The following is a 27652-nucleotide window of genomic DNA, read 5'->3' on the forward strand; positions in this document are numbered from 1 at the left end:
ATCCGAGAGTGCTAAAGGAATTGGCGGCTGTGATTGCAGAGCCATTGGCCATTATCTTTGAAAACTCGTGACGAACGGTGGAAGTGCCAGATGACTGGAAAAAGGCTTATGTAGTGCCAATCAAAAGGGAAGAAGGAGGATCCTGGGAACTACAGGCCAGTCAGCCTCACCTCAGTCCCTAGAAAAATCATGGAGCAGGTCCTCAAGGGAATCAATCCTGAAGCACTTAGAGGAGAGGAAAGTGATCAGGAACAGTCAGCATGGATTCACAAAGGGAAGGTCATGCCTGACTAATCTAATCGCCTTCTATGATGAGATTACTGGTTCTGTGAATGAAGGGAAAGCAGTGGATGTATTATTTCTTGACTTTAGCAAAGCTTTTAACACGGTCTCCCACAGTATTCTTGTCAGCAAGTTAAAGAAGTATGGGCTGGATGACTGCACTATAAGGTGGGTAGAAAGTTGGCTAGATTGTTGGGCTCAACGGGTAGTGATCAATGGCTCCATGTCTAGTTGGCAGCCGATATCCAGTGGAGTGCCTCAAGGGTCGGTCCTGGGCTGGTTTTGTTCAAAGTAAATGATAAATAAATGGTCTGGAGGATGGTGTGGATTGCACTCTCAGCAAATTTGCGGATGATACTAAACTAGGAGGAGTGGTAGATACGCTGGAGGGCAGGGATAGGATACAGAGGGACCTAGACAAATTGGAGGATTGGGCCAAAAGAAATCTGATGAGGATCAATAAGGATAATGCAGAGTCCTGCACTTAGGACGGAAGAACCCAATGCATTTCATTTGCCTAAAGACTTGTTGGTTTCAGAGATACCTGAGTCGCCCCGGTTCAGCACCGACACATTCTTGGTACTGATCACATCTCAGTGCCCAGACATACATGCAGTACCAATGGAGTCTCCCACAGCATCCATGACAGCTCCACCTCTTCCCAGTGTCGAGGCAGAGGAGGAGGATGACAGATTCTCCTCAGTCTCCTTGGAAGGCTCTCTGTCCCACTACCAGGGAGCGAATCACCCAGAAACCTCTGCAGAACCAACTTACCACCATGAGAGACATGACCCACACAGTTGGTATGGACACGCTTGGGTGCACCCATCAATGCCCTTTGCACCACCCCAGTGGCCATACTGGTCTATACCCCAATTCTTGAGGGCCCCTAGTGTTGCTCATCACGATAGGAGAAGACAATCTCCTACTGCTTCTCTGTCTAGGTCTCCCGATCCACAGGAGGAGAACAGGCAGTGAGATGAGACAAAGGGATTACTCCAGTGACTAACATCTCTTCATCATCTCCTGTTGAAGCGGTTATGCCTCCCCCACCAACTTTGGCAAATGACTTCAAACCATTTCAAGACTTCATCAAGAGAGAAGTGGATTTTCTACATATTCCACTGGAAGAAGTCAAGGTGTTGCAACACAAGCTGTTCGACATGCTACACTCTTCATCATCAGCCTGTATTGCACTCACTATTAACGAGATATCGCTGGACCCAGCAAAGACTATGTGGCACAGTACATCCCACATGCAAGAGAGCGGATAAAAGTATTATGTTCCCTCTAAAGACTCGGATTTTTTATTTTCCCACCCATTCCCAAAATCTCTTGTAATCGATGCTGTAAATGAACGTGGCAGACAGCACCATGCTAAATCAACATCCTATGACAGAACTTAAAACAACTTGAAAATCATATTCTTAGGTGACCCTGCAATTTAAGGTTGCTAATTACCAAGCTCTTATGGCAAAATACAACCATATCAATTATTCTACATTAAACACCTTCATTGACCATCTCCCATTAGTTTCACGTGATCACTACTGAGGGTCAGCTTCTTGCAAGGACATTGTTGCAGGCACCTCTCTAAACACCTGACACAGCTGCCTGCTTCATCTCAACAGCAGTGGGCATGCGGAGCTTCCTGGCTTCACCTTTCTGGCTTTCCAAGGAAAGTCCAGTCTACTGTGGAGGACCTTCCATTTGAACGATCCAAATTATCTGAAGAGAAAATGGATGAATCCCTCCACATACTAAAAGACTCTAGAGCCACTTTGCATTCACTGAGAATTTATGCACCTGCACAAAAAAGAAGATATAATAAATCACAGATGACACAGAGATCCTGGCCTGATCAATTTTCTCCTCCCCAAAGGCATTATGAACCCCAACAGAAAACACAATGAATATGAAAGTGAAGATCAACTCCCCCACAGTCATCAACATCACAGCCATCTACATCTATGCACAATTTTTGATATGTTGTTTGAGGACCCGAGGTACCATCCCCATTTTAATTTGCTGCAAAAACACAAACATCACCACTACTTTGGCAACTGCCTTACTCTTTTTCATCAGAATTGGGACCAAGTGGGTTTTGGAGATCATCTCCACAGGATTTTCGATCCATTTTACCTCCCTCACTCCTGCCTACTGCTCCCCCCGACCCTCCTCAGGAACCCTTCTCATGAGCAGCTTTTACATAAGGAAACAAGCTATCTTCTGAACCTAGGTGCTGTAGAACCAGTTCCTACTCAACACAGCGGAAAGGGCTTCAACTCCAAGTACTTCCAGATACTGAAAAAGAATGGTGATTGGACACACATTGTGGATCTAAGATCACTCAACAGATTTGTAAAGATACAACGCTTCAAGAAGGTGACTTTGGCAGCAATAATCCCATCTCTGGACCATGGGGACTGGTTCTCGACCCTTGACCTACAAGATGCTTACTTCCATATTGCGAGCCACAGAAGGTTTCTAGTATTCACTCTGAGACAAGACAACTTTCATTGTCTGCACCCAGAGTGTTCTCAAAGGTCCTTTCTATTGTTGTGGTGCTCCTTCGCAAACAAAGAGTGATAATATTCCTGTATCTAGATGATTGCCTGCTCAAGGCATGCTCCTTTGATGATGCTTTGACGCCCCCACAAAAGACTGTGGACCTATTCCTCCAACTGGCTCTAAAAGTAGACATCCAAAAGACCATATTAACTCCAATATAACATCTGGAATTTATAGGGGCCTACCTAGATGGAGCAGAGGCCAAAGCCTTCCTTCTCTTATGCAGGTTCAATACCTGAGACAACTTAATCTCAACAGGACAGGCCAACCCTCAAACCTTGGTCAGAAATAGTCTTCAACTACCGGGACACATGGTGGCAGGCACCTTTGTAATAAATCACGTGAGACTCCACATGTACTGGTTTCAGTGGTGGTTCAGCACATACCAAGCACACACAGTATAAACAAACTTCTATTGATGCCCTCAACAGTCAAAAACTCCCTCAACTGGTAGAAAGACTCTCACAATGTCTGCTCAGGAGTTCCCTTCACTCAACCACCCCCAACGTTAATAATGACAACAGATGCATACCTACTGGGATGGGGAGCCCTCCTGGACACAAACATTAGTCAAGGCAAATGGTTCCCCTTCGAATCCACATTGCATATCTACTTACTGGAACCCAGAGCAGTCAGGAAAGCTTGTTCACATTTTCTCCCACTGATCGGGGGAAGCATCTAAACATTATGATACAGAACACTGCATGTATGTTTTACATAAATCACTAGGGAAGAGCAGGCTCACCTTCCCTTTGTACCAAGGCAGTGACACTCTGGACCTGGTGCATTCACCACCCCATAGAACGGCTTCCGTATGAGGAGAGATTAATCAGGCTGGGACTTTTCAGCTTGGAAAAGAGGTGACTAAGGAGGGATATGATAGAGGTCTTTGGGGCAGCTGCCTGTTAGGATAAAGATATTCAGGTCTGTCTGTAAAGGCCTATACTCTAAGAATTTAGGTGTATTCTTATCACTTGGCTAGTTATAGAGGTATAAAAGAAAGAATCAAAATCACTGTCTGCCGGTGTAAGGGTCTTCTCTTACTGTGACAGTCTGAGGCCCTGTTCTTAGGCTAAGGCCTTTGGCTAAGCAACAGGCAGCCATAAACTGGGAAGTGAATGGTCACATCCTCACATTCCAAAGTAGTCACATTGAAATAAGGTGCTATTGGGCTGTTAGGAATACAATCCTGTCCTGATAGTTCCTATCACCTCCAGAGAAAGGGAAGTGCCTAGAAAATGTAAACGGAAACTTAGTTTGATAGCATCCGGTCTAGCAAGAACTCACTTATCAATAGCTGGGATGTGAAATCCTCATTTCTGTATTGTCTTCTCATTATAGTTCCCACTTTGCTATTGTTTGTCTGTATAATCTCTGTCTGGTTCTGTGATTGTTCCTGTCTGCTGTATAATTAATTTTGCTGGGTGTAAACTATTTAAGGTGGTGGGATATAATGGTTACATAATCATGTTACAATATGTTAGGATTGGTTAGTTAAATTTCAGGAAAATGATTGGTTAAGGTATAGCTAAGCAGAACTCAAGTTTTACTATATAATCTGTAGTCAATGAGGAAGTGAGTGGGTGTGGGTGGAGAGGGTGGATGGGGGAGGGAGATGGGAACAGGGAATGGGGGTAAGGAAATTGGACTCATGTTTGGCTAAGGGCAGGAATGGGAACAGGGACACAGGTGTAAGGCTCTGTGGTGTCAGAGCTGGGAAGGAGGATACTAAGGAAGGAAACTGGAATCATGCTTGCTGGAAGTTCACCCCAATAAACATCGAATTGTTTGCACCTTTGGACTTCGGGTATTGTTGCTCTCTGTTCATGCGAGAAGGACCAGGGAAGTAAGTGGGTGAAGGAATAAGCCCCCTAACACTGCCATTGGCCACTATCGGAGGACAGGATAGTGGGCTTGATGGACCTTTGGTCTGACCGAGTCTGGCCGTTCTTATGTTCTTATTTGTGGCAAGGTTTACTCATGCCCTGAGACATCATCTTGTTGTCGTCTTATGATGGAAAGGGGTGATGGCAGCGAGATGCACTTCCAGGGAGCGTAGCAATAACCCTGACATTTTCAGTTCTAGGATGCAATCTACCACAAGTGGTAGTGGAGAGGATGTAGGGGTAACATGTTTCCAGTCACACCAGAGCTGGAATCTCTTCCACTATTGAATAGACATGGTCTTTACTTACTCAGAGCAGGTAATTTCTAAGCGTTGGAAGCATTGAGTTGGAGAACCTGTCGATTGGGGTGATGGACCTTGCCAGTACCCTGAGAGGGGAGATGAGGAACAGGCTGCTGAGTGATTGGCATGCAAATCACCAGTTGAGTATGACATGGGAATCACGTTCGTCATGGCCACAAGGGGTCTGTAAGTGTAACCCTGGCCCTTTCTTTTCTTTCCTCAGGCAAGACCTTTGATATTAGAGGAATTGGAGGCAAGGCATAGAGGAGACCTGTGTTCCAATGTAGGAAAAGATCATCTCCGAGAGAGTGATGACCCAGGACAGCTCCGGAGCAGAACTGGGAGCACTTCTTGTCTCTGGCTGTGGGGAATAAGTCTATCTTTGGGACTCCCCAAAGTAGAAATATGCTGTGGAGAATGGAAAGGTCTATTTCTCATTTGTAATCCTGGGAAAAGTCCCTGCTGAGAGTGTCTGCAGGAGTGTTCTGTGTGCTCAAGAGGTGAGCTGCTGAGATGTTGGTGTGAACATAAGAGCATAAGAACAGCCATACTGGGTCAGACCAAAGGTCCATCTAGCCCAGTATCCTGCCTTCTGACAGTGGCCAATGGCAGGTGCCCCAAAGGGAATGAACAGACAGGTTATCCTCAAGTGATCCATGCCTATCACCCAATCCCAGCTTCTGGCCAACAGAGGCTTGGGACACCATTCCTGCCCATCCTGGCTAATAGCTATTGATGGACCTAGCCACCATGAATCTATCTAGCTCCCTTTTGAACCCCGTTATAGTCTTGGCCTTCACAACACCCTCTGGTAAGGAGTGCCAGAGGTTGACAGTGCGTTGCATGAAAAAATACTTTCTTGTGTTTGTTTTAAACCCGCTACCTATTAATTTCATTTGGTGGCCCCTTGTTCTTCTATTATGAGAAGGAGTAAATAACACTTCCTTATTTACTTTCTCTATACCACTCATGATTTCATAGCCCTCTATCATATCCCCCCTTAGTCGCCTCTTTTCCAAGCTGAAAAGTCCCAGTCTTATTAATCTCTCCTCATACGGAAGTCGTTCTATACCCCTAATCATTTTTGTTGCCCTTTTCTGAACCTTTTCCAATTCCAATGTGTCTTTTTTGAGGTGGGGCGACCACGTCTGCACACGGTATTCAAGGTGCGGGTGAACCATGGATTTATATATAGGCGATATGATATTTTCTGTCATATTATCGATCCCTTTCTTGATGATTCCCAACATTCTGTTTGCTTTTTTGACTGCCGCTGCACACTGAGTGAATGATTTCAGAAAACTATCCACAATGACTCCAAGATCTCTTTCTTGAGTGGCAACAGCTAATTTAGACCCCATCATTGTATATGTATAGTTAGGATTATGTTTTCCAATGTGCATTACTTTTCATTTATCAACATTAAATTTAATCTGCCATTTTGTTGCCCAGTCATCCAGTTTTGTGAGATCCTTTTGTAGCTCTTTGCAGTCTTCACAATCAGATGTTCTACACTGTCATGAGACCTCAACCATGTCCTTCGGTTTCTTACAAGACTTCCCTTCGAACCCATGGCTTCCTGCTCTCTTCTATACCTCTCTATGGAAACTACAATCCTAGTGGCCATTATGTCTGCACGGAGAGTGGGAGAGATAGGGGCTCTATTGGTATACCCCCTGTTTACAGTTGTTTTAGAAGACAAGGTTACAATATGACTGTACCCCACATTCCTACTGAAAATATCTTCACACTTCCACATAAACCGGTTTATCCATCTCCCCACTTTCTTTCCAAAACCACACCAGGATAAAAGGGAGGTGACACTACACACTCTCAATGTCAGGAGAGTCCTTTTATTTGGTGAGGATTAAGCCTTTTAGGAAATCTCGCAGACTACTTCTCTCCATTGCAGACAGATCTAAGGGAGCCTCAATCACTAAACAAAGACTCTCGAGATGGATATCAGACTGCATTACCCATTGCTCTCACAATTATGGCATTCCACCTTCCTGTACGGTTCAAACTCACTCCAGGAGATCTCTCTCCACTTACACAGCCTTACATAAGAATGTTCTGATCACAGACATGTGCAGAGCAGAAACGTGGACATCTGCTCACACATTTGCTGAACAACATGCAGTCACCCACATCTCAGCAGAAGCACCTTAAAAGTGTGTGAGGGGCCCACAGGCACCTGAACTGTGGCTGCACCCCACATGCCATGCCCCGCCTGAGGCCCTGCCCCTTTCTCCCTGTGCTCACGCCACCCATTGCCCCCAAGGCCCTGACCTCACACTACCTCTTCTCCCCAAGCCCCTGACCTTGCACCAACCCTTCCCCCAAAACCCCAACATCACTCTCGCTTCCCCCCAAAACCCCGCCTGCTGCTCACTCCTCTCCCCCCACCGTTACTTGCCTTTACAGCTGGCAAAAAGTGGGGGGAGGGCCTGACCCCTTGATCCCCCCAATTCCGGCACCCCTGCATCCTCTGCTATATTTTATTCCAGTGTCTGATGCTCAGGACTAGACTCGACTCTGAAACCCCACCCCTCAGTTAAGGGTACTGCTGCAGAGTCGCCGAGACACCGCTGAAAGAAGGACAAAGGGTTACTCACCTGGTGCCGTAACTGTGGCTTTCTGAGATGTGTCCCTGTGGGTGCTCCACTACTTGCCCTCCTTCCCCTCTGCTTTGGAGCTCTTACCTATGAGCTCTGTGGTAGAGAAGGAACTGGGGGCACTTTGTCTGAACAGCGCTATATTGACCTAATGCGGAGCACGAGATGGGGAGAGCGTATGTGGGGGCCAAACAGAAACTGCTACCTAAAATCTCTGATGTGAGCCACAGGGCTGTGAATACACAGAGCATGGAGTAACACACACCTCGAAGAACTGCAGTTACTGTGCAAGGCGAGGAACCCTTTCTTATCCCATTTTACACTCAGGGAACTGAGGCCCAGAGAGCTCAGGGCCCCAATTCAGCTAGATACAGGCTTAACTTTACATACGTGAATAATCCCATCACTATAAGTCAGTCTCTCACTGTCAGGCATTTTTTTCCAGCCCTCAAATAATTTTTGTGGCTCTTTTCTGCATCCTTTCTAGTTTTTCAACGTCTTTTTTCAAATGAGGTCAGCCAGTTGTTCCGACAGCCCCACAGCCAACTGCACTGACTGCCAGCCACTGTTGGAGTGGCCCAGGGCAGCTGGCCCCGGGGACCACCGGACCAGCAGCCAGTGGGGCTGGCCCCAGAGAGCGCCTGAGCAGTGGTCCCTCGGGCGGCTGAAGCAGCTGCTGCTCGGTGTCCCCTGGCAGCTGGTGCCACTGGCCCTGCTCCCCCTCCAGCAGCAGCCCCGCTAAGATTTACTTAGGGGACTTATGGTATAAATCATGAACTGGTCACAGGTGGTGAATTTTTTTGTTTATTGCCCATGACCTGTCCACAACTTTCTCTAAAAATACCCGTAACTAAACTGTAACCTTAGGCCTGGTACAGCAGTGACTGAGTGAGGGTCTAAGGTCTGTGATGTACAGGAGGAACCCTTCTGGCCCTGAACTCTGTGAATCTATGATTTTCTGTAAAATGGCAGCTCTTTGCTAGTATGAGAGGGGACCATTGCCCCCCGGAATCTCACCTCTTTCACTCTTCTTTCTTTAGAAAACCTGCAATCTGAAGTGGAGAAAAGAGAGAGGTAAGTTCCTAGGACAAGTTCTCTGAAATAATAGTAGGAATAACCCAGTTAATGCAACAAGATGAAACCTCACCTCTTTCTTCCTTTTCTCTTCCAGAGTTTCTGCACGCTGAGCTGGAGAACGAGAGAGGTAAATGTCTGGGCTCTCCGGAGGCTTGAACAATTTTCTCTCACTGTACATAGTCAGACGCACTTTGGCTTTTGTCTCTGCACTATCTGTTAGGAGAGGCTCTGGGAATCAAACGGACGGGGCGCTCTGACTAATCATAGAGTGGGGTAACTGCTCCATAGATAAGGTTGCTGCTCAGTTTCCATAATAAGCCTGATTTTAGCCCCTTCCTTTAAAATCTGCACACAGGGGAATGTCCATATCCAAAACTGGTGGGTCTGCCTGGGCCCATGTACCTTTTTGCTGCTGAATTTAAAGGAATGGAGGGGTGGGGGGATTCGGATGCCCTGGAAACAGGGGCTCAGCGCAGTCCCAAAGTCTCCTAGCACTCTCTGACACTTTGAGGCACAAACTCAGTGAGAAGGAGCCAGCTCATGTTGCTGGGCCCATGAGCTGAGATCCAGTGTTCAGGGCCAAGGGTTAGCTCATTAAACCCTCACTTCCATGTTATCAGGGCCTAGCCCCTCACCAAGCTGCCTGGCACATGGGGAGTGTGGACACTACACCACACGTGAGCCCAGCTAGGGCAGGGCCATAGGAGCCCAGCGAGGGTCAGATGCCAAGAAGGGGAGTGTAATCGACAGTGCCCAAAGCCACTAAGAGCTCTATGAGGATGGAGCTCAGGCCAGGAGACCTCGGCAGAAAGAGGGCAGCAGAGAGCACAGTGGAGAGGGCAAAGTGGTCCTTTAAAGGCACATTCCCTAACCCAGGAGCTGTTGTAGAACTGACTGCATACCCATGTCTCTCTGTTTGCAGAGAAATCCCTGGCTGAACTTGGTAAGTGCCATGTGTCCCCTTTCCCCCACCCCATATGACATTGTGTCCTATGCTGGCAGTCCGTGCTCCGGGGAGTGCTCACCTCTTGGTGTGTTTGATTTCAGGCTGGAGTAAAGTCAGCAAAAATGCAGGTAAGTGAAGCTGGTATTTTAATGTCAGGCCCCCTGCACCACTCTGCTGCCCAGCAAATGCGCACATGCCAGAAGTCACAGGGAAAGAGCAGTATGGTCAACGAAAATGCCAGATTCGTCCCCAGTTTACTTGCATAAAACAAATGCTCACACTTAAGTATGGAGTCCCGAGCTCTCCAGTGTAACTGCAATAACTCAGAGTGCTCCTAAGGCCGGGAACTTACCTGCTGTCAATTCAGGGGGGTAGGTGCTCACAGCAGTTGGTAATTATGGTTCAGAGTTGGGTTTTTACTGGACACATATGGTGAATTCTCATGTGTTGCGTTGTTATTAACTTCATGAACTAGAAGGGTTCTAGAAAACTGTAAATTACCTTAACTGGCTGCGGGTAATTGCCTTAATGCTTTTTGGACTCTGGTGAAATCTCTGTTTTTACGGAGTTGTCAATCAGTAGCCCTTTGGCCAATTCAGTTCAAATATGGTAGAAAAATTCTACATCAGACCTGGACCAAATCTACCAAATTTGAGTCTGATATGACTTGGTGGGTATTAGAATAGAGGGCTCCCAACTCAGGTGTAGATTGGAAACTCAGTTGCTGTCTTAGCTGTGGAGACGTGGTAGCGGCCCCACAGCACTGATTTTGTGGTAGGTGAATACTGAGTTCTTTTGATGGTTGAAATGATCTCCGTGTGTGTAACACCTGAGCTCATTCCTTACTGGGGCCTCTGTAGAGGTTACAGACAGGCCCAATGGGAGCTAGAGGCATCTCCATCTCTTCCAGGGGAACTATTTGCCCCTATTGCCTGGGAGGAGAGCTGCAGTGAAATGCAGAGAAGCAGATCCCTGGGAGTTAGAGGCGGGAAATCAGAGAGTCTCCTAGCCAAGACAGAGCTGGTGGAAGGATGGGAAACAGCCTCGATGGGCATAGGCACCAACTTCTGCTGGTGCCCGTGGGTGCTCGACCCCTCCTCTACCCCCAGCCCTGCCCTGACTCCACCCCTGCCCCGCCCCCATTCCAACCCCTTCCCCAAAGTCCCCACCCCAACTCCGTCCCCTCCCTGCCCCTATTGGACTCCTTCCCCAAATCCCCTCCCAGGCTCCGCCTCTTCCCCTGAGTGCGCCACGTTCCCGCTCCTCCCCCCTCCCTCCCAGAGCTTGTTACGCTGCTAAACAGCTGTTTTGTGGCTGCAAGCTCTGGGAGCTAGGAGAAGCAGGGACACAGCATGCTCAGGGGAGGAGGCAGAGGTTAGGTGAGGTGAGGTGGAGGCGCGGAGTTGGCTGCCGGTGGGTGCTGAGCACCCACTAATTTTTCCCCGTGCGTGCTCCAGTCCTGCAGCACCCACGGAGTCAGCACCTATGCTGATGCTCTACCCCATCTCTGCAGCGATGGTGAGTCTGGATCCGGACACGGCTCATCCCAGCCTCAAGGTCTCTGAGAATTGGCGATCTGTGGAATAGAGGGGCTTGCAGCAGGACGTGCCTGACAACCCTGAGAGATTTGACAGTGAAACCTGCGTGCTGGGTTTGGAAGGGTTTGCCTCGGGGAAACACTACTGGGAGGTAGAAGTCGGAGGTGGTAGGGCCTGGGCTGTGGGGGTGGCCAAAGAATCTGTCAGGAGGAAGGGCTGGATCAGCTTTTCTCCTGAGGAGAGGATCTGGGCCGTGGATCAGTGTGGGAGCCATTACTGGGCTTGCACCTCCCCAGAGACCCTCCTGTCCCCGACTGGGAGCCCTGGGAAGATCGGAGTGTATCTGGACTATGAGCGGGGCCTGGTGTCATTTTATCATCCTGGTATGGAGGCCCCAATCTACACTTTCACCACCTCTTTCACTGGGCAGCTCCACCCTTTCTTCTGGGTCTACTCCCCAATCACGCTGTTTCCCTGAGATATGGCACTGTGGGGATAGCACCTCTCACTGGTCAAAGACGGTTTTTGTTCTGTTGTTTTCCGAAATGGACTAATTTTTCATTTTTAAATATTTTCCATTATTTTTTTATTCCTCTCAAAACTTGGAATTTTCCAGAATGAATATTTTCAGTTTTGAAAATCCTACCGTTTGACTAAGCTGAGGGCTCAAAATTGGCAAAGCAGAAGAAATCCTGATATTATGGTGATGAGTGTGGTGGAAGAAGCTACATAGAATAGAACAGAACCCAATAAACAATACATCATAGGATCCCTCCATCCAAATAAAAGGTTTAAGTTGAAAATTTTGTAATAATGCAAGAAAAAAAAAACCCTCAAGAAAATCCAAATGTATGTATGAGCAGTATGACTGCTCAGAGCTCCGGTACGAAACTGTAGAAAAACCTGAGTGTCTCTGGATTAAGTTTAGAAGTGTGTGCAACAAGAGTGATGTAGTGGTGGGAGTCTGCTATAGACCACCAGACCAGGGGGATGAGGTAGATGAGGCTTTCTTCCAGCAACTCACGGAAGCTACTAGATCGCATGCCCTGATTCTCCTGGGTGACTTTAATTTTCCTGATATCTGCTGGGAGAGCAATACAGCGGTGCATAGACAATCCAGGAAGTTTTTGGAAAGCGTAGGGGACAATTTCCTGGCGCAAGTGCTAGAGGAGCCAACTAGGGGGGGCGCTTTTCTTGACCTGCTGCTCACAAACCGGGTAGAATTAGTGGGGGAAGCAAAAGTGGATGGGAATCTGGGAGGCAGTGACCATGAGTCGGTTGAGTTCAGGATCCTGACACAGGGAAGAAAGGTAAGCAGCAGGATACGGACCCTGGACTTCAGGAAAGCAGACTTCGACTCCCTCAGGGAACGGATGGCCAGGATGCCCTGGGGGACTAACTTGAAGGGGAAAGGAGTCCAGGAGAGCTGGCTGTATTTCAAGGAATCCCTGTTGAGGTTACAGGGACAAACCATCCCGATGAGTCGAAAGAATAGTAAATATGGCAGGCGACCAGCTTGGCTTAATAGTGAAATCCTAGCGGATCTTAAACATAAAAAAGAAGCTTACAAGAAGTGTAAGGTTGGACATATGACCAGGGAAGAGTATAAAAATATTGCTCGGGCATGTAGGAATGAAATCAGGAGGGCCAAATCTCACCTGGAGCTGCAGCTAGCGAGAGATGTCAAGAGTAACAAGAAGGGTTTCTTCAGGTATGTTGGCAACAAGAAGAAAGCCAAGGAAAGTGTGGGCCCCTTACTGAATGAGGGAGGCAACCTAGTGACAGAGGATGTGGAAAAAGCTAATGTACTCAATGCTTTTTTTGCCTCTGTCTTCACTAACAAGGTCAGCTCCCAGACTGCTGCGCTGGGCATCACAAAATGGGGAAGAGATGGCCAGCCCTCTGTGGAGATAGAGGTGGTTAGGGACTATTTACAAAAGCTGGATGTGCACAAGTCCATGGGGCTGGACGAGTTGCATCCGAGAGTGCTGAAGGAATTGGCGGCTGTGATTGCAGAGCCATTGGCCATTATCTTTGAAAACTCGTGGCGAACCGGGGAAGTCCCGGATGACTGGAAAAAGGCTAATGTAGTGCCAATCTTCAAAAAAGGGAAGAAGGAGGATCCTGGGAACTACAGGCCAGTCAGCCTCACCTCAGTCCCTGGAAAAATCATGGAGCAGGTCCTCAAAGAATCAATCCTGAAGCACTTGCATGAGAGGAAGGTGATCAGGAACAGCCAGCATGGATTCACCAAGGGAAGGTCATGCCTGACTAATCTAATCACCTTTTATGATGAGATTACTGGTTCTGTGGATGAAGGGAAAGCAGTGGATGTATTGTTTCTTGACTTTAGCAAAGCTTTTGACACGGTCTCCCACAGTATTCTTGTCAGCAAGTTAAGGAAGTATGGGCTGGATGAATGCACTATAAGGTGGGTAGAAAGCTGGCTAGATTGTCGGGCTCAACGGGTAGTGATCAATGGCTCCATGTCTAGTTGGCAGCCGGTATCAAGTGGAGTGCCCCAAGGGTCGGTCCTGGGGCCGGTTTTGTTCAATATCTTCATAAATGATCTGGAGGATGGTGTGGATTGCACTCTCAGCAAATTTGCGGATGATACTAAACTGGGAGGAGTGGTAGATACGCTGGAGGGGAGGGATAGGATACAGAAGGACCTAGACAAATTGGAGGATTGGGCCAAAAGAAATCTGATGAGGTTCAATAAGCATAAGTGCAGGGTCCCGCACTTAGGACGGAAGAACCCAATGCACCGCTACAGACTAGGGACCGAATGGCTAGGCAGCAGTTCTGCGGAAAAGGACCTAGGGGTGACAGTGGACGAGAAGCTGGATATGAGTCAGCAGTGTGCCCTTGTTGCCAAGGAGGCCAATGGCATTTTGGGATGTATAAGTAGGGGCATAGCGAGCAGATCGGGGGACGTGATCGTTCCCCTCTATTCGACATTGGTGAGGCCTCATCTGGAGTACTGTGTCCAGTTTTGGGCCCCACACTACAAGAAGGATGTGGATAAATTGGAGAGAGTCCAGCGAAGGGCAACAAAAATGATTAGGGGTCTAGAACACATGACTTATGAGGAGAGGCTGAGGGAACTGGGATTGTTTAGCCTGCAGAAGAGAAGAATGAGGGGGGATTTGATAGCTGCTTTCAACTACCTGAAAGGGGGTTCCAAAGAGGATGGCTCTAGACTGTTCTCAATGGTAGCAGATGACAGAACGAGGAGTAATGGTCTCAAGTTGCAGTGGGGGAGGTTTAGATTGGATATTAGGAAAAACTTTTTCACTAAGAGGGTGGTGAAACACTGGAATGCGTTACCTAGGGAGGTGGTAGAATCTCCTTCCTTAGAGGTTTTTAAGGTCAGGCTTGACAAAGCCCTGGCTGGGATGATTTAACTGGGAATTGGTCCTGCTTCGAGCAGGGGGTTGGACTAGATGACCTTCAGGGGTCCCTTCCAACCCTGATATTCTATGTTTCTATGATTCTATGAATGTTTTCAACAAAAACATCTCTTTTTGTAAACCGGCCAAATTTCCTCAAGATATTTTTTGAACGAAAACTTTTGTTCAGTTCTAATTAACACCTGTAATTGCACATAATCAATGAATGTTTCCTGATTCGTAGTACTGTAATTTATCAACTGACCATCATTGATGAGAGGAAGGGGTAAGAACATCTCTTAAACCCTGTCCCAAAACATCACATTATCCGAACTGGATAAAACGCTCCAAGAAAGCACATTCCTAACCAATAACCATGTTCTGTGACATTACTGGTGAAAGAAATGGAGTCAGAGGAATGGAGGGAGCTCCGGTTCTCTGGATGAGTGTTGATCATGGGGTTCACAGCATCCAGGAAGGCTTAAGCTAAACCCAAAATGACAGGTATGTCCTACACCAGCTACATGTAGAGTTTTAGGCCAGAAGGGACCATGAGATCATCCAGTCAGACCTCCTCTATATCACAGGCCACGAACACACCCAGCACGCTCACATCAAGCCCAACATCGAAGATTAAACCAAACTATTGCAGCCCACAGGTGACTAGACTCTTACATGCCAAAGCCATGGAGCCCCACCCAGCCTGAGCGAAACAAAGCATGGGGGCAAAAACTAGATCAGTCTCATAATACTTCCCCTGCGTCATAATACTGCCCTTGAAGGGGCACTAGCCTTCGCCACCCCCACCCACCTCGGTTCCAGTGTCTCTGGTGTCTAAACAGGATTTCCTTAAATCAAAACAGCCGGCTTCTCCCACCTCCTGCTGCAGGATTAAAGGAAAGCAGTGCTTTCTTATGTTAGCCACAGGATCTGATCATCTCCTCTATTAATTGGATGATTTAAGGAGCTGATGACCCAAACCAACATCATTGTTAACCCACCGACTTATGGAGTCAGTCTTGGTTGTGACCTGGATATGATCATTGTTTTCAGAGGTTCACAGATTCCAAGGCCAGAAGGGACTTTTGTGATCAGCTTGTCTGGACTCCTGTGTAACACAGGCCAGGGATCTGCCCCACAATAATTCCTGCTCGAACTAGAGCAGATATATTTTTTTTAAATCATCCACTGTTGATTTAAAAATGGTCAGTGATGGAAAATCCACCACAACCCTGGGTAAATGGTGCCAGTAGTTAATTACCCTCACTATTAAACATGTTTGAGAGGGATAGCCACGTTAGTCTGTTTCAGCAAAAACAATGAGGAATCCTGTGGCGCCTTGAAGACTAATAAATTTATTTGGGCATAAGCTTTCATGGGCTGGAACCCACTTCATCAGATGCATGAAGTGGAAACTTCAAGTGGGCAGATATAGATACACATGCAAACACAGGTACAAGGCCTGTCATGTACACCGGGAGATGGCAGGTTCCAGGGCTGCTACCAGCAGGTCAGGCTCCATTGAGATTATTGAGATGCAGTCTCAACTCCCTCAGGCCGTCTTCCCCATTATTTCCACCTGTGCCCAGCATGCTTTCAAGAAGGTCCCGGATTCAGGCAAGCCTACCAAAAGCTTTGTCAGTATCCGTCAGGGTGCCTCAGAGTCCTTTTTGGATTTTACCAACAGATTGCATGAGGCTATCCTCCGACAGGTGGATAACACTGAGGCAGCTCACAAGCTCCTGTTAAAATTGGCAGTTGAAAATGCAAACGAAGATTGCCGCCGTGCTCTCCAGGCAGCGCAAGCCTCTGGTATTTTAGAGCTCTCAGACATGCTGCGGGCGTGCCAGAACATCGGCACACAAGCCCACAAAGCTGGAGTTCTGGCTGCAGCCCTGAGAAAAACCGGGAAGGAGGGGAAGCGTTGTTACCGCTGTGGTAAGGAGGGTCATTTTCAGCGGAAGTGCCGCTCATCTAAGGCACCAGCCCGACCCTCAAAGAAGTGCCCCAAGTGTGGGAAAGGTTATCACTGGGCTAATCAGTGTCGTAGCGGGTCGAGAAACCGCACGACGGGTCCCCCCCGAACCCAGGGCCAAACGGGGGTGTTTCCCACTCAGACAACCGCTCCTCTGCCTTAAAATCCGTAGACTCTATGAGGGCGGCGACTGCTGGAAGTGCAGGGCTTGATTTGATCATGCAGGAGGACACCGACTTTCGGCTGCCAGGGGAGGTCTGTGCCATACCTACACAGGTGACGGGACCTCTCCCTGCCGGCTTTGTGGGTCTTGTTCTCCCTCGCTCACATGCTGGGAAACAGGGCTTTTTTGTCATTCCAGGGGTCATTGATGCTGATTACACTGGCATTATTAAGGTTCAGGTGTGGACTCATCTTCCACAGTCGCTCCTGCGTGGACGGTCAATTGCACAATTGATTTTAGTCCCCTATCAGGTGCCAGCTGCCGAGGATCGAACTCGGGGCGGAGGCGGCTTTGGATCGACGTTGTCTCACTCACCGTCTCACAGGGCGTCTTCTTCACTTGTTGCTCTGACAATGTCAGTCCGCCCCTCAAAACCTCAGTTAACACTTCTCTTAAATGATGTTCCTTTTACAGGGCTGGTGGACACTGGAGCTGACGTTACGGTGATTCGTGATCTGGAGTGGCCGGTTAGTTGGCCTACGGTTCCTTCTAAAGAATTGTGGGGGATCGGGGGTAGTAAACCCGGGCGCCAAAGTTTGTCTTGGGTCACAGTCTCTAAACCGGGAGGCCGTACCCTTGCTACTATCCGCCCTTTTGTACTCCCTGTCCACCTCAATATTTGGGGCCGTGATTTACTTACAAAGTTAGACACCACCCTCGATCTTAACATCTGATGGCCCAAAACCCTCCCTCACCCACCGTGCCCTCCGCATTACCCTTGGTATGGCAATCCTTAGAGCCCGTATGGATTGACCAGTGGCCCCTCCCTCTAGAAAAGCTAAAAGCGCTTCATTCGCTTGTGCAGCAGCATTTGCAAGCACAGCGATTGGAGAGCTCCACCAGTCCCTGGAACACCCCGGTGTTCGTTATTAAGAAAAAATCGGGTGCTTGGCGGCTGTTACATGATTTAAGGGAAATAAATAAATGCATCCAACCTATGGGCCCCTTGCAGTTTGGCTTACCAAATCCAAATTTAATTCCTCAAACCAATCAACTTTGTGTGTTAGATTTAAAAGATTGTTTTTTCACCATCCCCCTTTGCCCACAAGATCGTGAAAAATTTGCATTTACGGTGCCACAATAAAATAATCAGCAACCCTCTCAAAGGTATCAGTGGAAGGTCTTGCCCCAGGGAATGCAAAATAGTCCAACCTTGTGTCAGCTTTTTGTGGATCGGGCACTTGCCCCTTTCCGTGCCCGGTACCCTACACTAAAGGTCTACCATTACATGGATGACATTTTGCTTAGTGGTCCCCGGGTCACGGCACAACAGCTTGAATCTTTGTCTCAAATTCTCGGCCAAAATGGCCTGTTAGTGGCACCAGAAAAAATCCAACACTCTTATCCCTACCACTACCTCGGATATAAGGTTTTACAAACCTATGCTGCTCCGGTTCGTCCGGAATTAATTCTACCTCAACCCCTAACCCTTGTTAAATTACAACAGATTTTGGGTCATTTAAATTGGATTCGGCCCTACTTTCGTCTCCCCACTTCAATGCTGCAGCCGTTGTTTGAGCTCCTGCGTGGAGCCCGGGCACCAGGTGCAGTTATTGCCATCACTGAGGAGCATATTGCCTGCATTCAACAAATCAATGCAGCATTGAGTCAGGAGTTTGTGGACAGACTCCCAGAGGTCCGTCCCTTACGGTTCGTTCTTCTTGCCACCCCTCATACGCCAACTGCGGCTCTGTTTGTACCCCGTACAGACACAGCCGTTTCTATTATAGAGTGGCTATACCTTTCATCCACCCCTCCTCGAAATATTTATCCGTATTTAGATGCCCTATCTGATCTTGTTCGTAAAGCCCGCCACCGTGCAGTGCAACTCACTGGCACTGATTTAGTTGCCATTGTGCTCCCCTTGTCCCATACTGAATTTGACTCTTTGTGCCACACCTCCTTGGCCTGGCAGGTTGCTCTTTGTGATTATGTGGGAGAGATTTCTTACAATCCTCCAAAAGATCCTCGATTGGTCATTACCCAAAAGGTGCTCCTAATTGTTCATCGTCTTAGCCGCTCTCAACCCATTGTTTCCGCTGTCACTCTTTTTACTGATGGCTCTCCCCACCGAGGTGTAGTCACTTATCAGTTGGGTGACCCCCCTCGTTGGCATTCTCGTTTTACACTGCCTCAGCGTTCTGCACAGCGTTCAGAATTGGCTGCTGTTATTTTGGCCTTTCAACTTTTTGCTGATTGTCCCTTTAATTTAATTGTGGATAGCCATTATGTTTATCAGGTAATTGATCATTTACCCCTTACCCTCATTACCCCTCAGGTTGATGCGGACCTCCTTCGCCTGTTTTTGTCTTTGCAGCATCTTATTGCCACTCGTCATTTCCCTTACTTTGTTGCTCATATTCGCAGTCATACCCCTCTGCCTGGGCCACTCACTGAGGGCAATGCACGCACCGATCGCGCGTTGCGTGGTCAGGTAAATTCCCTTTTTTCTGACCCCATTGAAAGCCATGCCTTTTTTCATCAGTCTGCCTCTGTTTTGGCCCGGCAGTTTCACATTTCTGCTGATCATGCACGTTCCATTGTTCGTTCCTGCCCCCACTGTGCTGCTGCTGCTCCTACCTTTTCTTATGCCGTTAACCCCCGAGGTACCGCAGCAAATCAGCTGTGGCAAATGGATGTTACTCATGTGCCACAATTCCGCCCCTATTCGTTTTTACATGTTTCCGTTGATACTTATTCGGGCTTCCTTTGGGCAACCCCACAACGTGGGGAAGCCACTAACAAAGTTATTCACCATTTGCTGGCCTGCTTTTCTGTTATGGGTCGCCCCTGCCGAATTAAAACAGATAATGCCCCAGCCTACTGCTCTGCAGCCCTCTCCACCTTTTGTGCCCACTGGGACGTCCGTCTTAAACACGGAATCCCTTATAATTCCACGGGCCAAGTCATTGTTGAACGTGCCAATCGCACACTTGCTTGATAAACAATTAAAACAAGGGGAGCTGCGTCTCCGAACCTTAGGAGACATTCAACAACAAATGCATATCCTCTTGTTTACTTTAAATAATTTAACACTGAATGCAGATCAGCAGACCCCTGCGGATCGGCATTTTCACAAATCTGAGGTACTGGAAAGACCGCGTGTCTTTTACTGTCAGCTGCCCGATCCACAGTGGCTGGGCCCAGTACCTCTAATCACTTGGGGTCGGGGATATGCTGCTGTGTCTCTCCCTGCAGGACCGTTGTGGGTTCCAGCTCGGTGTGTGCGACCGGCACTTAAACAACATGGCATGGCACCAGGGGCTGTCGAATCCCATACCAGAGTTTCAGCTGACTTTGGAGGAGACCGCGTTGCCCCCCGAGTCGACAACGACGGGACGGAAACGGAGGAGACGTAGTGTCCCAAACCGGCCCGTGACATGGGGAGCAGTAAAAGCATTGGTCGCCGTGGCCCAACAAAGACTGGCAGCAGATCAACAGCCAGAGACTCCTAAGACTTTGTTTGTGGCGATTCTCGCCCAAATCACTGCTAATTCTGTGATGATTGTGTGCCTTTTGTGCCTGCTATTTCCTGTAGGGGTTGGCTCGGAAGCGCTTCCCCCGTTATGAGCCAGAATGACATATAACATATGGGAAAGATTGGCTTCAATAGCAAATGTTACCCACTTTTGTCTATCTAATTCTGTAGCAGCCGGAGATTTGTTAGGTACATGCCTTATTCCAGTATGTCATCACCCTGAGGAGATGGAAAATAAGACACTGTTTTCTCCTTATGAGAATCTTTCTTCCCAGTACTCTAGCATGGCTAATTGGGGCCCGGCCAACTATACTCTGCCTCGCACGGCTATATCCCTCCACACACTGTACCCGGCCGGGGCTGACAATGTCACCTGTGCGCGTGTAGTTAACTGCACTAGTACAAACGTGCCTTTGGGCTGTCGAAAAATTTCTCAACCCCTTTTAAATTGTTCCCATGCTGTTAATGTTTCATACAATTATGGCCATATCATCCTACCATCAGGATGGTTTTTTACTTGCGGTTCACGCACCTTTAATTATATCCCTGCAAATTTAAGTGATGGCACCCTTTGCTGTCTTAGTAGAATGACACTTATATTGCCTTTTGCTGGTCAAAAACGTAGTAGAAGAAGTGTACACCTTTCAGATGATTGTATTGCAGATGTTGAGCTTTTTAGTCGTGCTGAGTATACTGCTTTAGCAGCCTCTATTGTTGGGGTCCCCACGCTTGCCATGTATTCAGCCAGAACTTTAAATAACCTGGCATGCTTTGCAGCAAAGGTAATTAATACAACATCCCAGGCTATTGCCTTACTTAACACAGAACAACACGAATTAAGGGATGCAATCTTGGATAACAGAGCAGCCATTGATTTTCTGCTCCTGAAACACCATCTAGGCTGCTCCACGTTTCAGCACATGTGTTGCTTTAATTTAACTGATAATAGTCGCTCCATAGAAACTAGACTGGCTGAATTGGCCAATCTTACAACACACATACGCCAAGATCTGGGGTTTAAGGGTTTTTGGAATTGGCTTACAGGTTGGCTGCCCTCTCTAGAATGGCTGCGACAGCTTTTCGGTTATGCTGTGTTTGTAATCATTGGGCTTATTTTTTGCTGCTGCTGTGTACAATGTATTCCTTCCTTGTTAAGATTTTGTGAAATTTCGCCCTGAAAAGCGCCCCAGGTTATGTCCTTGTCTGTCTGGGAGTTAAACAGCATGACGAAACAAATTGACGGCTATCATTAGATGGCCGAATATCATTAAATAAAAAACGGGGGGATGAAGGGTTCATGTTTAGCTATTCCACCTGGAAGCAGGCAGGGCACACCCTGACTGTTTTGTAGAAGCAATGCACACATTGCTCTATCCAAGGACAAGGGCTAGATATGAACCATGAGAACTTGATTGTTGGGACAGTGACTGTGGGAAGCTTTCTTAGCCTGGGCTCAAGGCCTGAGAACCAGCATTGTAGTAGATAAATGATGGTAAATAAGTATATTAATCAACGTCATACTTTCCTTTGTGTAACTTTTTACGGTAGCAGTGTATAATGCTTAGGGGGGAGAAATATAATAAAAGGAGAAGGTGGAAGGCGGGGGGCAGAACAGCCCATCTCAGCTGACCGGCCTGCTTCCTTGCACAAAAGCTGTGTTCTGTCTCATCATTGAACTGCCACATCCCATTACATCTTGAGCATCCCAACCAAAATCTCCTTTTCTAACGGCACCCCACAGAGTCACTCTACTCAAGAGACTCTGGCCCCTCTCCACCTACATCCCCCCGAGCCCCGTCCCCAGCGAGGACACCCACGGCCGGTGAGGAGGACGACAGCGAGTGCGGACGAGGAACTGGAAGCACTGACCTGGCAGCCAGGTCTGCAGAGGGCAGAGAGCGGAGGCCTTGTTCCGCCCCCTTGGAAAGAGGCCCAAGCGGCTCAGGCCCCCTCCTGCCGTGTTTCCCTCCGGCGAGAGCTCCGGCACCATTCCTCGCCAGAGCCGCTGCGAAAGCCGAGCCGGAGCCCTCGCTCCACAGCGCTCGACATGTTGTGGGTCGTCTTGCGTTGCGTGTGACATGTTGTGGGTTATTTTGTGTTGAGTGAGTGTGTGTTTGTGAGATGTTGTGGGTCGTGTGTGTGATGTTTTGTGTGTGATGATTTCCGTGTCGCGGTGTGTGTGTGTCTTTGTCATGTGTTATTTTTGGGTGTCGTGTTCTGTGCCCTTCTGTGTCATCGTATCGAAAAGCATTTTGGTGAATCATTCGAGGAGAGCTTTAGCACTTGTACTTGTCGATAATTTAAGTCTCCTTAGGAGTAATTTTCTTGAACCAATTGCTACGAACTCTCCAGGAGAGACGCTGGATTGCTGGAGTCTTTACCACTAGGTACTTGTAAAGAATGATTTTCTACCTGGAGTCCTTTGCACGAACCGATCTGTTCCAACGCACCAAGGGAGAATGCCTTTGCTTTTCTGCTGGAGGATTCCGTGGGAAATTTATCAGAAGACGGCTGAGGAATGAATTGTCTCATTCCTAGTCATTTTCACGAACCGATTTTAGTCCAAATCTCCACGACCAAATTATGAATATAGTACGGAGGATGATTCCATGTGTAATTAATTGCTAACATTGCTCAGAAAGAGCTGCCTCCTTTTCAGTAATTTCTACCAAATCGTCAACTGAGATCTACCTAATCACAAGGAGCCAATCTGCAAGGCTTTTGGAGCATGATTCCATTTGTCATTGATTATTAGCATTGATCAGTTATAACTTTCTCTTTTTTAGCAATTTTCACGATAAATCTCTGCCAAATGCCAAAGAGAGAATAGACTTGCTTTTTGGTGGATGGTTCCATGAGAAAGACATCAGGATACCTGATTACGAAAGACGTTCTCATTTTCAGTAATTTTCGCAACCTGCTCTGTACCGTCTGACGAGAAGTGAATCCTCGGGGCTTTCAGGAAGATTCCCTCTCAAATTTATCTGTCGCACAGGTCAAAGATGAATTTCTCTATTTTAGTATATTTCGAGAAACGATTTCTTCCAAATCACCAGCAGGGAATCGAAAAGCGTTTTGGTGAATCATTCGAGGAGAAATGGATCACTAGTACTTGTCAATAATGTATGTCTAATTATGAGTAATTTTCTTGAACAGATCTCTACCAAATGATCAGGCGAGATTACGTATGGCTTTTCGAGGAAGAGTGCATGAGACATCAACGGCTACATCTGATTAGTAATGAATGTCTCATTTTTAGCAATTTACACTACCCATCTGTATGTGTGACGTGTTCTGTGTGTGTGTGCGTCGGTGTCGTGCTGTGTGTGTTGTCTTGGGTGGCCACAACACAGGGTAATGCACAAAGCATTCCCCTCCTGGAGGAAGAGTGACACGAGGTGGCCACTCAGGAGTAACACACAAACAATCCGAAGCCTCCCCCCCAACCCCCACCCCGGAGCAACAGTGATGTGTGTGGCCAATTCAGGTCATGCACAAAGCATTTCCCTCATGGAGGAAGAGTGACACGACGTGGCCACTTGGAGTAATGCACAAAGCATTTCCCTCACGGAGCAATCGTGACACTGCATGGCCAATTCAGGTAGTGCTCAAATCATTTCCCTCCCGGAGCAACAGTGACACCGGGCAGCCCCTTAGAGTAAGACACAAATCATTTCCTCACGGAGCACCAGTTGCACAAACTGAGTTTATTAATAATAATAATAATAATAATAATTAATAATAAAACTAAACAAAAAATAGATAGGTAGATTTTCAGTGATTAGAAGGGATAGCAAACAGAAGAAGGCAGATTTCTAAGCAACTACAAATACGCACGCATACTGAGCCTAAGATCTACAAGAGACTGGATTCAAGAAGTAATTGCCCATCCTACATGTCTTTTGGCAACTTGAAGAGTTTCTGTAGCTTAGACTTCCCGTTGTTTCTCTTCACAGACCACACTCCTGTTTTACGCTGGACTTCCCCCTTCTCATTTCCTTTGTCTCTTCAAGTACTTTCAGCAGCCTTTCTACTGCCCTGCATGATATTCGTCCGCTCCGACTTTTCCATGGCTCCCGAGACCTCACTTGTGGGAATGCACACCTACCCGCATCCTGTGAAGGGACACGGCATGAGGAGAGAAGAGGAGGGAAGAGAACGAGAGAGTTGGCGAACACAGGAGTGAAAACAGAGAAACATGAGAGCAAGGCGAGCAACTCACCACCTGGAGTCATCCTCTTGGATCCAACCTTCAGTTGTGGAGAAGACACCATTCCTGACCAGAGAAACGAGCAGCCTCTGAAAATGGGACCTTGTCTCCCTCGTAACCACAGCTGATCAGGATCCTTTTCTTACAAACCGAACCCTAATGGACGGGGCTTCCCGACCCGGACTCAGGTGGGGCGTGAGCAGAGTCCTCACCAAACCAGACACTTCTCTCACTGAGACTGGCGAGAGCTCGGCTCCCAGATGGAGGGCTCTTGCCTGGCATCCCCAATGGTCACAGGCTCGCTGCTCTCACTCACATTCCGTCTCATGAGGGCAGTAGACTCTGAGGCTTGACTTCTTTTTCCTTGCTACTAAACCCAGCCCAAGGGGAAAAAAAACAAGTAAGTTACCATCTCAGTCGGCAATGTCTCGGAGGCTCCTCTGTTTGCCTCTCCCACACGGCGGGGATCCGCCCTCCACTCTCCTCCCTTTACACCTGGAGTATCCCAACCAAAATCTCCGTTTCTAACGGCACCCCACAGAGTCACTCTGCTCAAGAGACTCTGGCCCCTCCCCACCTTCATCCCCCCGAGCCCCGTCCCCAGCGAGGACGCCCACGGCCGCTGAGGAGGACGACCGCGAGTGCGGACGAGGAACTGGAAGCACTGACCTGGCAGCCAGGTCTGCAGGGGGCAGAGAGCGGAGGCCTGGTTCCGCCTCCTTGGAAAGAGACCCAAGCGGCTCAGGCCCCCTCCTGCCGTGTTCCCCTCCGGCGAGAGCTCCGGCAGAGCCGCTGCGAAAGCCGAGCCGGAGCCCTCGCTCCACAGCGCTCGACATGTTGTGGGTCGTCTTGTGTTGCGTGTGGCATGTTGTGGGTCATTTTGTGTTGAGTGAGTGTGTGTTTGTGAGAGGTTGTGGGTCGTGTGCGTGATGTTTTGTGTGTGATGCTTTCCGCATCGCGGTGTGTGTGTGTCTTTGTCGTGTGTTATTTTTGTGTGTCGTGTTCTGTGCCCTTCTGTGTCATCGTATCGGAAAGCATTTTGGTGAATCATTCGAGGAGAGCTTTAGCACTAGTACTTGTCAATAATTTAAGTCTCCTTAGGAGTAATTTTCTTGAACCAATCGCTACGAACTCACCAGGAGAGAAGCTGGATTGCTGGAGTCTTTACCAATCGGGACTTGTAAAGAATGATTTTTCTACCTTGAGTCATTTGAACGAACCGATCTGTTCCAACGCACCAAGGGAGAATGCCTTTGCTTTTCTGCTGGAGGATTCCGTGGGAAATTTATCAGAAGACGGATGAGGACTGAATTGTCTCATTCCTAGTCATTTTCACGAACCGATTTTAGTCCAAATCTCCACGACCAAATTATGAATATAGTACGGAGGATGATTCCATGTGTAATTAATTGCTAACATTGCTCAGAAAGAGCTGCCTCCTTTTCAGTAATTTCTACCAAATCGTCAACTGAGATCTACCTAATCACAAGGAGCCAATCTGCAAGGCTTTTGGAGCATGATTCCATTTGTTGTTGATTATTAGCATTGATCAGTTATAACTTTCTCTTTTTTAGCAATTTTCATGATAAATCTCTGCCAAATGCCGAAGAGAGAATAGACTTGCTTTTTGGTGGATGGTTCCATGAGAAAGACATCAGGATACCTGATTACGAAAGACGTTCTCATTTTCAGTAATTTTCGCAACCTGCTCTGTACCGTCTGACGAGAAGTGAATCCTCGGGGCTTTCAGGAAGATTCCCTCTCAAATTTATCTGTCGCACAGGTCAAAGATGAATTTCTCTGTTTTAGTATATTTCGAGAAACGATTTCTTCCAAATCACCAGGAGGGAATCGAAAAGCGTTTTGGTGAATCATTCGAGGAGAAATGGATCACTAGTACTTGTCAATAATGTATGTCTAATTATGAATAATTTTCTTGAACAGATCTCTACCAAATGATCAGGCGAGATTACGTATGGCTTTTCGAGGAAGAGTGCATGAGACATCAACGGCTACATCTGATTAGTAATCTCATTTTTAGCAATTTACACTACCCATCTGTATGTGTGACGTGTTCTGTGTGTGTGTGCATCGGTGTCGTGCTGTGTGTGTTGTCTTGGATGGCCACAACACAGGGTAATGCACAAAGCCTTCCCCTCCTGGAGGAAGAGTGACACGACGTGGCCACTCAGGAGTAACACACAAACAATCCCCCGCCTCCCCCCCACCCCCCACTCGGGAGCAACAGTGATGTGTGTGGCCAATTCAGGCCATGCACAAAGCATTTCCCTCCCGGAGCAACAGTGACACCGGGCAGCCCCTTAGAGTAAGACACAAATCATTTCCTCATGAAGCACCAGTTGCACAAACTGAGTTTAATAATAATAATAATAATTAATAATAAAACTAAACAAAAAATAGATAGGTAGATTTTCAGTGATTAGAAGGGATAGCAAACAGAAGAAGGCAGATTTCTAAGCAACTACAAATACGCACGCATACTGAGCCTAAGATCTACAAGAGACTGGATTCAAGAAGTAATTGCCCATCCTACATGTCTTTTGGCAACTTGAAGAGTTTCTGTAGCTTAGACTTCCCGTTGTTTCTCTTCACAGACCACACTCCTGTTTTACGCTGGACTTCCCCCTTCTCATTTTCTTTGTCTCTTCAGGTACTTTCAGCAGCCTTTCTACTGCCCTGCATGATTTTCATCCACTCCGACTTTTCCATGGCTCCCGAGACCTCACTTGTGGGAATGTACACCTACCCGCGTCCTGTGAAGGGACACGGCACGAGGAGAGAAGAGGAGGGAAGAGAACGAGAGAGTTGGCGAATACAGGAGTGAAAACAGAGAAACATGAGAGCAAGGCGAGCAACTCACCACCTGGAGTCATCCTCTTGGATCCAAGCTTCAGTTGTGGAGAGGACACCGTTCCTGACCAGAGAAACGAGCAGCCTCGAGGAAGAGTGCATGAGACATCAACGGCTACATCTGATTAGTAATGAATGTCTCATTTTTAGCACTTTACACTACCCATCTGTATGTGTGACGTGTTCTGTGTGTGTGCGCGCGTCGGTGTCGTGCTGTGTGTGTTGTCTTGGGTGGCCACAACACAGGGTAATGCACAAAGCATTCCCCTCCTGGAGGAAGAGTGAC

At 47.7% G+C, this 27652-nt stretch overlaps 1 protein-coding gene across 1 annotated transcript; it reads left to right on the forward strand.

The window, feature by feature from the left end:
* Window positions 1–7821: 7821 nt before the first annotated feature.
* On the forward strand, window positions 7822–21837 carry LOC311532969 (uncharacterized protein; the record flags this gene model as incomplete). The annotated part of the gene is made up of 7 exons (XM_084651994.1): window positions 7822–7875; window positions 8697–8730; window positions 8828–8860; window positions 9656–9676; window positions 9781–9807; window positions 17222–17274; window positions 20006–21837. The coding sequence occupies 7 exons, from the start codon at window positions 7822–7824 to the stop codon at window positions 20375–20377; spliced, it is 594 nt and encodes a 197-aa protein (XP_084508120.1). The 3' UTR covers window positions 20378–21837.
* Window positions 21838–27652: the final 5815 nt, after the last annotated feature.

The sequence above is a fragment of the Lepidochelys olivacea genome, assembly GCF_965140295.1.
Source record: "Lepidochelys olivacea isolate rLepOli2 genome assembly, chromosome: 18".
NCBI lineage: Eukaryota > Metazoa > Chordata > Testudines > Cheloniidae > Lepidochelys > Lepidochelys olivacea.